Genomic DNA, 15,047 nt, shown 5'->3' with positions numbered 1-15,047 from the left:
TAATCTGATCACATGGTTCAAAATTAAAAAACAACTGTTCTGGGTGATAGACAGCAATAGAAGCAATAGAAAGGCATCGCTAGCCTTTATTGGTAAGATTAAAATAATTTTCCTATGCTTGCCCTCCACAGTCAGTTCTCCCATGAGAGCAATATGTTTTAGTGCGTACTCACTGTCAAAGGTATTTTATGCCTGATAATCGATCTATGATAGATCTCTGCATCTGCTTATCTCTTTCTCTTTAACAATCCCTGTACTGTACAAATTGTTACTTTGTTTTAGTCACCTGACAATATGTGGGGCAGCTTTCTTTTCTTTCAGTAATCTATTGAGTTATTTTTTTCCTGATAGTTCAACCTAAGGCCTCATCTATGTGAGTCACAGGCTTTCGCATTGAGCCGTATCCAGGCCTGCTTATTCTTTTTAATTGATGTGTGTTCTATTTAATGGTTTATCATGATTTATTTAACGAGTCCCTATTCTGTTTTTGTTATTACAACAGTGCTACCATGAAAACCTTTGTACACATTATTGTTCTTGGATATAATATCTCTGGGAGACTGCAGGATTACTTTTATACTTGGAATTGCTGGATCAGCGCATTTGTCATTTGTGGTTGTAGTTGTGATAGCTACAGATCAATGGGGGTACAATGGAGGAGCTTTTTAGGTGCTCTTGTGTCTGTTCCTCAAACAGTGAGAAATTATTTCTCTTTGTAGACATGGAATTCTGGTGGCTATGCTGTTAAGCTCCAAGAATGATACTGATGTTTCTCCCAGAAGGGGAGAGGGCCTGGACCTTTATAAAATAGAATGTAGGACAAATACAATAACAAAACAAAAGAACGTAAGCTAACTGTATGACTTAGAAAGGCAGCATGTTGCCTGCATATGTAGAAGCATTTCAGTAACTAAATAGGTTTTTTTCCTGAGAAAACAGGCATTCCACGTAGAGGAATCAGAAGTATAGGGATTGGTGACTTGATTTAACAGCTGTTTAACAACTATTGCCTAGGATGCTTAATGGTAAAATCAGAGAAGAGGCTATAAGACAAAAAGGGTTGAGAAGGGTGAGGTGGAAGAGAAATAACTATTGAGCTATCTAGCAAGAGTGGCATAAATCATTTAGCAGGCAGAGGGCTATGGGAAGATCTTGAGCAATATGGAGTCATTTATTGTTATTTATTTGGCTTTGGGGTCACATCCAGCAGTTCTCAGGGCTTACTCCTGGCTCTGTGCTCAGGGATCATACCTGACGGTATTCTGGGCATCATGTGGATACCAGAAATCGAACCCAGGTTGTCCAAATGCAAAGCAAGCACCCTGACTTGAGTTTGAGCTCCGGCTCTGCATATGGTCCCCTGAACCTACCAGATTGGATTCCTGAGCACAGAGCCAGAAGTAAGCCCTGAGTACTGCCAGGTGTCACCCCAAAATAAAAATACTTAACCTTAATATTATTTCCTAAGTAACTTATTCATATCTAAACTTCTACAAATGACTGTACCTCTTAGAATATCTGGAATCCTGAATTAGTAGATTCTGAATTAACAATGGCATTTTTGCAATTCTATTCAATTTTTAATAATATTTGGCAGATATCAATGTGATTTCCTCTGTTACACCAGTTGTAATCCTCGGTGGTTTGCTGCTTAATTCTGCTTTCCATTCTGAAAAAGTTCTTAAGCCTTTGTTCACTAATATGGGAAACAGTTGTGCAACATGCCTCGACATTAACTTGGACATCTAAAATTAGTCCTGCTACAGTGGTGGGGAAAAGATTTCAAGTAGTTTATGGCATGTGTTAAGTAGACACTGCAAGTTGGAAGGAACTCCCCAGAAGTAAGTAAGTGACTTCAGTTATGTGTGTTTGCATTTACTAAATTATATATACAATCTAAAATATATAAATATATATAAAATCCAGAGTCTTTAAAAACTATCAAATTTATTTAAACAAAAAGGGGACATAAAACCTAGTTTAAAACAAAGAGCATTGGTTTTTTTAAGGTGTGCAGGTTATATCTACAATTACCACAGATTTGTCAGAAGTATCTTTGCCTATGTACTCTGCTGTTTTTCTCTGTATTATGTGTTATGTATTCTGTCTTTTGGAATACAAATATGTTTGTTAATAACTTAGTCTATTAGTGAAATTTTCTACCTGTTTTGTAGTTTTCATTGTTTAAAGGAATGATTGAACTATATAAACTATTTCAAGTGTCCTTTTTTTCTCTTCAGCTTCTAGAGATCTGTTCACAAACATGGCATCGTGGCTGTATGAATGTCTCTGTGAAGCTGAACTTGCACAGTATTATCCTCATTTTACTGCCGTTGGCCTTCAGAAGATAGAGGAATTAGCCAAGGTTACAATGAAGGACTACTCCAGATTGGGAGTCCATGATATGAATGATCGCAAACGTCTGTTCCAGCTTATCAAAATCATTAAGATTATGCAGGAAGAAGATAGAGCAGCCAGTAGCCCAGACCATCTTCAGACAAATAGTCTACAAATCAATTCTCAGAAACCCAGACCTGGCCCTCGAAGGCAACTGCAGTTTGAGTCTCCTGCTGACAGCAAAGACAGCAACGGGTTTGAAATATGCAACTTGTCAGACTTTTCTGCAAATGAACAGAAGTCTAGTTACCTAAAAGTGTTGGAGCACATGCTCCCTGATGATTCCCAGTACCATATAAAAACAAGATTTCTGAATGCCACAGCTGCTGGTTCCTATGTACAAACAGAAACGCCTTCTTCCCTCTTTTCAGCAAATGGCTTTTCTCCAATCCCGGGAGACGGTGATATTCCCATTATTCAGAGAGTCTCTCATGTTACAGGATATAACTATGGAATCCCTCATTCTTGTATCAGGTAATAATTTAATTATATTTTATTTGAAGATTGTGTAGCCATAGGCAAAGGCAGGCCTCCTTGTGACAGAGAAGAGCAACTCTTCCTAATTCATGGAAACACCGTGGTGGAGGGATAAGAAATTGGGACCTTCCAGATGGGAGAAAGATGATAATTGTTCATGTACATAAAGCAGCTGCTACTTGGCATGCTCTGCCGTTCTTCCAGCAGACTTATTTCTATTATTTATTAGTGTAAAATGATACAGCTAATCCATCCATGAAGGGAAAATAGTAAACTGGTCTTCTGCAAAAAAAAAAAATATATATATATGTATAAAATCCAGAGTTTTTAAAAACTATCAAATTTATTTAAACAAAAAGGAGACATAAAACCTAGTTTAAAACAAAGAGCATTAGCTGAATTAAGTAGGTCATTGGAGAAGGTAGTTTTACATGTACACTTTGATATATGGCCCTAATTTTGATGGCTTTCTACAGTTCTAGCCTTAGAAGAACAGTGATTGCAGAGAATAAGACAATTGTGCCTGACTTGAGTTTGATACCCAGTACCACATATGGTCCCCAAGCCCTCTGGGAATGATCCCTGAATACAAGGGCCAAGAGTAATCCCTGAACACCACTGGATGTGGGTATCCCCTTTCTCCCAAGGGAAAAAAGATACTTTTGGTGGAGTAGACAATCAAAGTGACACCAAGTTAGTTGCACCTAGTGCTTCAAATTAGGATTTAAAATAAGGTCCCTAAAAAGTGAAATATCAAATTATCTCTAATATTAACAATGCCACGATGGAGATATGACCTTTTAAAAATAATATGTGTTGCTCCTTTTGCTGTCCTGAGAGTTTAGATGTGAGTTAAAGAGAAACAAGGTATATTCTTAAGCCACGGTTGTAGTTTTTTTTCCTAAGGCTGTTATTCATACTTTAAAACACGATATTTATATCTGATTATATATTGGCTAAGGTTTCAGAGGACCTCATTTCCACCCAGTTGTTTAGAAAAAAGAAAAAACAAGTGATTTTGAAGGTAAAATAAGTAGTTTGAAATACAGAACTGAATTTTTTTTTCTTTTTGGATCACACCCTGCAATGCACAGGGGTTACTCCTGGCTCTGCACTCAGGAATTACTCCTGGCAGTGCTCGGGGGATCTTATGGGATGCTGGAAATCGAACCCGGGTGGCCATATGCTAGGCAAATGTCCTACCTGCGATGCTATTGCTCCAGCCCCTACATAACTGAATTTTATTAGCACAGCGGTAGGGCGTTTGCCTTGCGCGCAGCCAGCCCGGCCGAGCCGGGTTCGATTCTTCCGCCCCTCTCGGAGAGCCCGGCAAGCTACCAAGAGTATCTCGCCCGCATGACAAAGCCTGGCAAGCTACCCGTGACGTATTCGATATGCCAAAGACAGTAACAAGAAGCCTCAAAATGGAGATGTTATTGGGCCGGCTCGAGCAAAAATCGATGAACAACGATAGGACAGTGACAGTAATATTTATTTGTTTTTATTTATTTTTTGCTTTTTGGGTCACACCCGGCAATGCACAGGGGTTACTCCTGGCTCTGCACTCAGGAATCACCCCTGGCAGTGTTCAGGGGACCATATGGGATGCTGGGAATTGAACCCTGGCTGGCCGCGTGCAAGGCAAACACCCTACCCGCTGTGCTATTGCTCCAGCCCCTACTTAACTTATTTCTGATTTTGGGATCACATGCATCGGTGCTCAGGAGTTGCTCCTGGCTCTGAGCTCAGGGATCATTCCTGGAAGGGTTTGGGGAATCATACAGGATACTGGTGATCAAACCCAGATAGGACACATGCAAGTCAAGCACCCTACCTGCTGTATTGTTGCTCCAACCCACATAACTGAATTTTATAGTCACTGAAAAGTTTGTTCAGTTTAGAGGACTGAGCATATATCAATTTCCATTTCTCATTTCAAGTTTTGCTGAGACATAATGTGTGCTTTCACTCTTAGAGAATAGATTGTTCCTTGACTATCAAAGCCAGGATTGTTGCTGACCACCAACTAGCTCAGTGGTGGATCAGTAAATATTTTCTTGGAAATTACAACCTTTTATTAAACAACACTTAAAACAAAGTTGGAATTATTTATAAATATAAGAAAGATGCACTTTGCAGTGTGTCTTTGGATAGGATGAATATTTAATTTAAATACTGCTTTTTCATTTACGTGGCAGATCTTAAGTACCTCCTTTGCCAGAGCCTATTACAGGTATGCAGGTAATTAGGATATCTGGAGGCTCTTAGATTCAGGGCAGGGGAATGGAAAGAGAAACAGGTACATGGGTAAGAGAAGTGCTTATAGTGGTTTATATGCAGAACCCAGAGAGAATAGGCTGTTTCTGGCACCTTCTGATATTTTCTGTCCTTGTCCCCCTTTCTTTTTTGTTGGGGATGAATGTGCACCAAGAGGTGCTTAAGGACTACTGCTAACTGGTGGCTCTGGGCTTGCTCTTGGCAGTGTTCAGGGACCATGCAGTCTCAGGGATTGAGTCTGGGCTTCCTGCATGCAGAACATGTGCTCCAGCCTATTATGCTCTTTCGAGCCTCTGTCTCACTGTTTCCATTCTTGATCATATTAGAAAAATAGAGGGCCAAAGAGATAGTTCAATGATTGGGTGCGTGCTTTGTATGCAGGTGGCCTGGATTTGTGGTTTTTTTTTTTTTTTTTTTTTTTTTTTTTTTGCTTTTTGGGTCACACCCAGTGATGCACAGGAGTTACTCCTGGTTCTGCACTCAGGAATTACCCCTGGCAGTGCTCAGGGGACCATATGGGATGCTGGGAATCGAACCCGGGTCGGCCACGTGCAAGGCATATGCCCTACCCGCTGTGCTATTGCTCCAGCCCCTTGTTTTTGTTTTTTTGTTTTAGTTTTTTCTTTTTGGCCATACCCGGCAATGCTCAGGAGTTATTTCTGGCTCTGCACTCAGGAATTAATCCTGGCGGTGCTCAATGCACCATATGGGATGCCAGGGATTGAACCCTGGTCAGCCGCATACAAGGCAAACACCCTACCTGCTGTTGCTCCAGCCCCAGTGAGGCCTAGATTTGATCTCTCTCTCTCTCTCTCTCTCTCTCTCTCTCTCTCTCTCTCTCTCTCTCTCTGGTGTTTGGGCCACACCTGGCAATGCTCAGGGTTTCTCCTGGCTCTGCAACTTAGAAATTATTCCTGGTGGGGCTCGAGGGACCATGTAGGATGCTGGGTATTGAACCCGGGTTGGCCACATGCTAGGCAAGTGTCCTTCTCCTTGTGTTATCACTCTGGCCCAGGGCAGACTTTTCTGATGGTACTTGGGGGACAGTGCAGTGTCAGGAATCAGCCTCCTGCATGCGGGGCACATGCTCCAGCCCATTGAGCTATCTCTCCAGCTCTTAATCTTCCAGATTTAATGATTGTTAAGATATTGCCACGCTTAGCTCAAAAAGTATGCTAGAAGAACAAAAGTATGCTTTGAATTCCCTGAGTAGTCAGTGCTTTATGTATTATATTACAACTTCAACTTGCTGCTTTTTACTAATTTAGATAGATTCTGGTAAGAAATATTTTTCCAGCCTATTGGGCTCAGAAAATTGAAATTAAGCAGCTATATGGTGAAACATCTTGTGTAAAATCTTTTGTGAAAGTTTTGTTAGGAATTATCAATCAAATTCTAAAGTGTAAAAGACATGAATAATTTGTCTTGCTAAGACTTTTTTTGTGGGGGAGGAGAGACCACATATAGTGGTATTCAGGCCTTACTCCTGGGCTCTGCACTTAGAAATCACTCATGGCGGGGCTCGGAGGAGCATATGGGGTACTGTATTGAACCCCTATATTATCTTATATATAACCCCTATATATATATTAAAACATTTTTGGTACGTGGGTCAAAGACATTGATTGTTATTTAAAAGATGACTGCACACACCATCATGTGACTATTCATGCCAGGGAGGCATAGGGCATTGAAACCTGTTAATTCAAGATATTTACAAAACACAAGCTGTGGGGAGGAGGGAAGATAAAATTAGATTGAATGACCAGGAGGACAGTAAAATGTGCCAGATAATTGAAAGGAAGTCAGAGACATGGATTTGGGTCTTATGAAGGCCTTGGAAGTGCATTTGATTTTGTGGATTAGAGACAGATTTTGTGTATTGGGGACAGAAATGCAAAAGAAATGTAAGAAAGAATAAAGAAAGAGCATTTGGGCCAGGGATATAGCACAAAGAACTAAAGCATTTGCTATGCATGTGGGAAGTCCAGGCGTGGACATTGCAGAGTTAACTCCCTAAGTACCACCCTCTGTGGCTGCAAAAGAAAATAAAAGCAAGGGGCATCGTTATTATTTTTTTCTTTTTTGGTCTTTGGGCCATATCCAGCCCAAGGGTTACTCCTGGCTCTGCCAGGAATTACTCAGGAATCATTCCTGGTGGGTTTGAGGGACCATATGGGATGCCGGGGATTGAACCCTGGCCAGCCATGTGCAACACAAGCACCCGCTGTATCTCTTTGGCCCCCATCATTATTATTAGCCTTTGGATAGACCACACCTAAAATGAAATACTCAAGTTCTGTAGCTATAGCAACACTCAGAATAGTTTTATTTTCTTGTTTGTTTTGCAGGACAAAATAGGGGGTGGTGTGTAGGGATGAAGATAGATGTAATCAGAATTTCACTAATAAAATAACTTTATTGTCAACACATTTTTTGGGGGAGGTGGCCACACCTGGAGGTGCTCAAGGGTTATTCCTGGCTCTGCACTCAGAAATTACTCATGGTGGTGCTCAGGAGACCATGGGGGATGCTGGGGATCGAACCCAGGTCAGCCGTGTGCAAGGGAAACACCCTACCCACTGTACTATCCCTCTGACCCCTATTGTCAACACTTTAATATATAGTCTTATCTGTATTATACCTAATATATAATAAGATGGACTGATAATTTGATATTTTAGTGGTCTTATCCTATTAAGAATTAAAGCCCACTCACTTATAATCGTGTATCAGACCTGACACCTCAGAGAAGGAGAATCCTTGGACTGAGTTGGAGAAAATCAGAGTGTGTGTTCGGAAACGACCTCTAGGCATAAGAGAGGTACGTCGTGGAGAAATTAATATCATCACTGTAGAAGACAAAGAAACTCTACTTGTTCATGAAAAGAAGGAAGCAGTTGACCTCACACAATATATTCTGCAGGTATGATGCTCTTTTTATCTTTGCAACATATATTGCTGTGTGTATCAGGTTTTTTGTTTGCTTGAGTAGACGCGTACTAACTCTAAAGCTCATCTTCTTATTTTGGCAGTGGTATTCATTCCCGATGTAAAACTCACTGTGTTAGATCAGTTATACCCTGAGCCTTCATTTGAGAAACATATAGTACAAAGGGGGATACAGAAACTGAATTCTTCTGCTATTTTACAGTAAAATTGCATCACACTTTACATGTATTCAATTATACATATTCAGCAAAAGGGGATAGTGGAAATGAGGGGAGAAAAATAATTTTAGTCATGAGTTTAGCTAGACTAATCTCTAAGGATTGGATCAGTCACAACTTGTGTCCCAGAGTGATTATCAGATGGTTCCATTGACTCAGTTCATGACCGTCCATAGTTTGAGTTTTTCTGCTCAAGTGAGTCTGGAGTTTTGCGAGAGGATACATAATTTTTGAGCAACAAAGTCCAAGGTTGCCACACAGCTTCTTCTTTGATTCTCAGCTCGGTTTAGGCTTAGACTTAATTTGGTGGAACTGGCCTCTTGAGCAGGCCACTTCATAAAAGGTAGCTATTGCTGTGGATAACTATAATCCAGGGATATGATTTCATATCCTACATATAAAAGTTTAAGTATAACACTTAACAGCTCAGACACATTAAAAAATGTTTTCATTCCCTGCCCAAATGATCAAGAAGAGTCCAAGGAGAAAGGATTTGTTATGGAAAAACTTTTTTCAAGCTGATAGGTAGATGCCCTTGCAATAACTCTGCAGGAATTAGCAAAACCCTAGATGAGAGATAACATAATTTAGGTGCTCCTAAAATGTGAAGCAACTGCAGATAATCTAAAACAGATGGTCTAACATCCACCAGATGCTCAGATTTGGGGATTCAGGCTTGTTCTTTAAACCTGCGTCTTCCTCGAACGTGTGTCTCGCTTGCTTGTCTCGTGTCTCTGCTCGCTTTTGCCATTCGTGGAGAGGCCCATGTTCTCTTGAACATGCGCTTCTCCTTCTCTCCCCTCATATCTTTCTAAATAAGTTTCATTTAATTAAAAACCATCTTGCTTCACTAAAAACAAACCAAAGATTTAGGAATTCAGAACTTTGGGAATTCACAAATTTATGTCCATAAATTTCTTTTTTTGTTATTTTTGTTTGTTTTGGGCCATACCCAGCAGTACTCAAGGGCTGACTCCTGATTCTGTGCTCAGGGATCATTCTAGGCAGGGCTCAGGGGACATATGGGATGCAGGGGATCAAACCTGGGTTGACTGTGCAAGGCAAATGACCTACCTGCTGAACTTATCACTCTGGCCTCTATCTCCATAAATTCTTAAGTCCATTCTATCTTTCTCCCTCTCCCTCCCTCCTGCCACCAATCACCCCCCCCCCACCTCCTATCTCATCTCAACACTGTCTGAGAGAGAGAAAAACAGTGAATAATTTGGAGTGCTAATAATTTTAGTGAGCTTAGAGTTTACTCTGTTGGAATAAATTGTTAAGTGTGGAAGTCAAATTGTTAACATTTCCCCTCTTTTATACCTAAATTGTTCTTCTTTTTCATTGGTACTAAAATTAGGTCTCACAGTGACATTCTAAGTAATCCACTCAGTCTTTCTATAGACTCTAAATTACTAGGCCACTGTACTACCAGCCCAGTAACTTTAACAGCCTTATCGACTGCTGATCAATGCACAATCTATTAGGGTTAGGTGGGAGGTATTTATTCTGAAGATGGCCTAAATGACCAATTAGTTGTAATGCTATCTAGTTCCGTGGCTACTTAGAGCCACAGTAATAGCCCGATCCAATCACCATCTACCAAAGACTTCCTTAATGATGATTCTGTCACAATAATTCCCTCAAAGAGGCATCATCTTATCTTTGTATTTTTCCATTCTCCCAAAACACAATAACCTTGTTTCTTTGTCATTACCATTGGTCAATACTTATTGAACACCCATAGTTTTTCTAGTACTTTCTCTGCTATTTGAACTTTGGACCTTTGCTCTCATAGGTGAAAGTCTTTACCTGTCAATGCTATAATATAAAAGTATTGGGATACAAAGAAGAAAAGGGTGGTTCCTAGCAAAATACAGCAACTAGTGAACCTACGTTTTTTGAGTTTATTTTAAAACTTATTTAGGAATTGAAACAATAATCTTTGTGTTCATTTTATTAATTATCCTAGTTATCCTATCTCTTCAAGTTTTTTTGTTATACTACACAATCATCAAGCTGGAGCGATAGCACAGCGGTAGGACTTTTGCCTTGTGTGCAGCCAGCCCAGCTGAGCCGGGTTTGATTCCTCCGCCCCTCCCGGAGAGTCCAGCAAGCTACCGAGAGTATCTCGCCCACGCAGCAAAGCCTGGCAAGCTACCCACAACATATTCAATATGCCAAACACGGTAACAACAAGTCTCACAATGGAGACGTTACTGGGCCCGCTCGAGCAAATCGATGAACAACGGGAGGACAGTGACACAATCATATTACTATATGATTTTATACTTACCACTAAATTTTTTTATCAACATAAGTGAAAAGTAAAATAAAACTATATATGTTTCATTCCAGTTTTTTTCTTCTCTCTTCTTGGTAGTCCAGAGGTCTTTCTTTTTTAAAAAACACCTCTCATGCAGTGAATTCACAGGGCATGGGTTCCAGCCACTGAAGCTCCTGTCCATGGGTCTGCACAGTGAACTTCTGTGGTGTAGCAGGCTGGTACTTAACAGAACCCAGGTACCTTTCTCTTAGACTTCCTCTTTTTCCTGATCATTTTCTTTCACATGATTTGGGAAGCTCTTTCGATTCTTAGACTTTTCTCAGATGCTCAATACAAACATGAATTTGCTTAGTAAGAGTCTTGCCCATTTGGGGCTGGAGCAATATCACAGTGAAGTGTGTTTGCCTTGCACGCAGCCAACCTGGGTTCGATTCCCAGCATCCCATATGGTTCCCCGAGCATCGCCAGGTGTGATTCCTGAGTGCAGAGCCAGGAGTAACCTCTGTGCATCACTGGGTGTGACCCAAAAAGCAAAAAAAAAAAATGAGTCTTGCCCGTTTGTTGACAATGCTTGACAGTAGGTGCTGGCCAGCACTGTAGAACACTTCCGGTTCTGCCACAGGAACATTTGTGGGACAGTCCTTTGTGACCACTGCCCATTTTCTATGTCTACAATATTGCCTTTCTTGTCAATCCACATGTATGTGGCTAAAAGGAACAATACGTTTCCTAAAAGGTCTAGAGAACATGTAGCGGGGTGGGGATAGGGGATGGGGGATGCTGTCTTTGCTCTTGTATTGGTCATTTTGACAGCTTACTTGAAGATGACAGTTCTGACCAAAGGGAAGCATCCACTTCCTTTAAAATATACAGAGAAAAGAAAGTTGGTACTGAAATATATCAAAAAGTCAACAATGATGACTATTTCAGTGGTAAGATTTGTAATTTTATTTTCTATTTCGCTTCCATGTTTATAATTTTATGTTGCGAGTAGTTGTGTTACTTTTATATAAAAAGTGAAAACTTAGTGGCTGCAGCGGATAGTACAGCAGGTAAAGTTTTTGCCCTTATCTTGGCTAACCTGGATTTGATTCCCAGCATCACATACAGTTCCCAGACCCATCAAGGAGTGACCCCTGGGCATGCTGGATGTGACCCCAAAACAAAAAGGTAAAAGTTAGGGGCTCTTTAATATTGTGACCAATTTATTCTCAGATTGACCTAATAAATTCACATTCTTATGGTACCCAAAACACAAATGGGGGTAGAGTGACCTATAGTAAATGTCACAAGTTTGCTTTTCTGGACTTGTCCATACAGTTTAAGTGGATTTTTATTTACCCCTATGGACAATCCATACAGTTTGTCTTTAAGTGAATATATATTTATTAGTGAGTTACACCCCGTTTTTCTCAGAGGCCACTCCTGACAGTGCTCAGGGGGTGAAACCAGGTCAGCCACATTCAAGGCAGTTGCCTGAACCCCTGTGCTATCTCTGGTTCCTAAGTGGCTGTTTAAACCAGGCCCAAGAGGTAGCAGAAGATCGCCCTTATTCATTGTGTTTGGACTGCCTTTATCATGCTACAGTCAGGCTGGAAATTATTAGAATTTCTTACAGAAACAGTTGTGCTGCCAAAAATGATAAGCCTCTAGATTACATAAATAATTATGGCTGCTGAACTAATGCTTTCCAGACCCAATTTAATGGGGTCTCCTATTTCTCTTTTCCTGATTACCAGACTTTTCCATTTGGGAGTAATCTTAGACTCTTCTCTCTCCGTAGCTCCCCATATCTAGCCAGTTGCCAAATTTCTCATGCGTCTGTCTCTTTATTTCCATTGTTATCTAATTTAGACCTTTTCCCCCCTCACCACTGAATCTAGTATCTCTGTGCCAATCTGTGTAAAACCAGATTAATATTCCAGTTAAAAGTCTCGGAGCAGGCAGGGAAATGGCCCAAGGGGTAGAGCACATGCCTTCCATTTGTGAGGCCCTGGGTTCCATCCTTAGCACTGTGTCCCCAAGAATACTGCCAGTTGTGTCCCCCCCACGACAAGAACAGAAAGAAAAGACTCAGAACCATTTTTATTTCTTTGCAAAAAAAAAAAAAATCCTTTAAACTGTCTTCACACTGTTTCCTAAAGTAAATTAGAATCTCATCCTATCCTTTAAGGCTGATATTCCAAACCTTGTACAACATAGAACTAATTATTGTCCTAATCTTCTATTTCACTTTTCTTTTTTTTTTTTTTTGTTTCTTGGGCCACACCCAGCAATGCTCAGGGGTTACTTCTAACTCTGGGATTCTGGGGATCCAATGTGTAAGGCAAACACCCAACAGACTGTACCATCTCTCTAGCCCCAAAAGGAATGTTTTTCCTTTGAATCGCATGTGTTCTTTATCTCAGGTTTTTTGTTTGTTGGTAATGGTGATGATTTTATCTTGGGAGTTCTTGAACTGCCTATTGCAATATACTTGCAACCAGCTGAGCAATAAATGTATTTGGAATTATAAAAATAAGCTATGGGGGGGCAAAGAGATAATACAGTGGATAAGGTGCTTGCTTGCACACAGCCAACTTGGGTTCAATGCTTGGCATCCCGTATGGTCATCCAGGCCTGCTAGGAGTGATTTCTGAGTGCAGAGCCAGGAGTTTCTGCATTCTAAGAACATGTCTATAGATATCTTAAGTAAAAGAAGTCAAAATAATTGTCAATTGAGAGTTATTGACTACTTATTTACAAATTTATCACAGTTATTATCAAAGTATAGTATTTGTTCCTTATCATTAATTAGAATAGGGGCTTAAAAATCCATAAAAGGTATCTCTGTATAAATATCAAATTTCTTTTTCAGCATGTTTTTTATTTTGATGAAGTCTTTGGTGAATCTTGCACCAATCGAGATGTATATATGAAGACTACTCACCCACTCATTCAGCATATTTTCAATGGGTATGATAGTAACCATTTGCTTCTCTTGCTTTTTGTTTTCTGTACACCATAATATCCTTTATAAACATCACTTAATGGTTTTCGGTTATTTTAAACTAAATATAAATTTTGTTTCACCTAATGAGGTTAGAATATTGGAAAGTTTATTGTTTGTTTATGTAGGATTTACCAAATATTCAAAGATGTTCAGCAGAGGGGACTGGAGCAATATCACAGCCAGTAGGGCGTTTGCCTTGAACCTGTCCTAACTGGGTTTGACCCAGGTTCGATTCCCAGCATCCCATATGGTCCCCCCGAGCATCGCCAGGAGTAATTCCTGAGTGCAGAGCCAGGAGCAACCCCTGAGCATCGCTGGGTGTGACCCAAAAAGAAAAAAAAAGAAACCAAAGATGTTCAGCAGAATTTCCTTTTCTACTATAATTTTCTTTGCTTTGTGGGTAAATTAAGTGCTTCAAAAAAGTCCTCAGAATAAGGAAGTTTATGTGGTTATAGTTAGTTGAACTTGTGATGATAGGAATTACATACTCTGGCATTATATTTCAGTTAATTTTTTTAATTGAAATGGAATAGATAAGTGATTATTTCATGGATGCATCTTTGATTTAAACAACTTCACAAGGACTTCTTCCTGTGAAGAAGGAAGAAATAAGCATTATGATTAGAAAATGCTAAATAGCCTACTAGAGTCACTGATTTCAGAGTTGGTTTTGGTTTAATTGGGGCCACACCTGCTGCTGCTTGGGGACTACTCCTGGATCAGTGCCAGGGTTCGCTCCCGGGATGCTTGAAGGGCATGCAGTGCCCAGGAGTAACCAGACCTCCTAGCTATTAAATTTACATCTCTGTCCTGCTTTTTGACTTTTATGTTTTTAAAATGACCTAATAACTTTTGGTGGGGTGGGAGGGGCACACCTGGCAATGCTCAGGGCTTACTCTTGACTCTGCACTCAGGTGTCATTCCTGTGATCAGTGCTCAGAGGACCATATGGGATGCTGGGGATCAAACCCAGGTCAGCTTCTTGCAAAGCAAGTGCCATACCTGCTGTACTATCACTCCAGCCCAACTTTTTAAAAAATTGAGACATGATTTATGTGTTTAGATGCACAGATAGGGTGGTGGGAGGGTTATTGGGATCATTGGTGGTGGAGAATGGGCACTGGTGGAGGGATGGTTACCCGACCACTGTATAACTGAAATGCAAGCACAAAAGTTTGTAAGTCTACAACCGTACCTCATGGTGTATCACTAATAAAAATATAAAAGAAATAAAAGAAAAAATATTTAGATGCACAGATATATATCATAAATTGGGCCATACCCAGCAGTACTTTCTCCTGATTCTGTGCTCAGGGATCACTCCTGTGGAACTCCTGGAACTAAATGGGGTGGCAGGAATCGAACTCTGGTCTGCCACGTGCAAAGCTAGTGCTCTACCTGCTGTACTATCACTCCAGATCCCTGTAATTCTTTTCCTAGTTGCGCT

At 40.3% G+C, this 15,047-nt stretch overlaps 1 protein-coding gene across 1 annotated transcript in view; it reads left to right on the top strand.

Annotated features, from left to right (window-relative positions):
* The first annotated feature begins 2,263 nt into the window (after positions 1–2,263).
* KIF24 (kinesin family member 24) overlaps positions 2,264–15,047 on the top strand; it is a 41,121-nt gene continuing 28,337 nt past the window's right edge. Inside the window, exons 1-3 of the mRNA XM_056117424.1 lie at positions 2,264–2,871; positions 7,888–8,077; positions 13,466–13,563. Coding sequence (XP_055973399.1) covers positions 2,264–2,871; positions 7,888–8,077; positions 13,466–13,563 — 896 coding nt within the window. The remainder of the gene's footprint in view (positions 2,872–7,887; positions 8,078–13,465; positions 13,564–15,047) is intronic.

Source organism: Sorex fumeus, unplaced genomic scaffold, assembly GCF_029834395.1.
Source record: "Sorex fumeus unplaced genomic scaffold, SorFum_2.1 ptg000034l, whole genome shotgun sequence".
Lineage (NCBI taxonomy): Eukaryota > Metazoa > Chordata > Mammalia > Eulipotyphla > Soricidae > Sorex > Sorex fumeus.
Note: the sequence above shows the minus strand (reverse complement) of the source record. Positions and strands in the feature narration are given on the sequence as shown.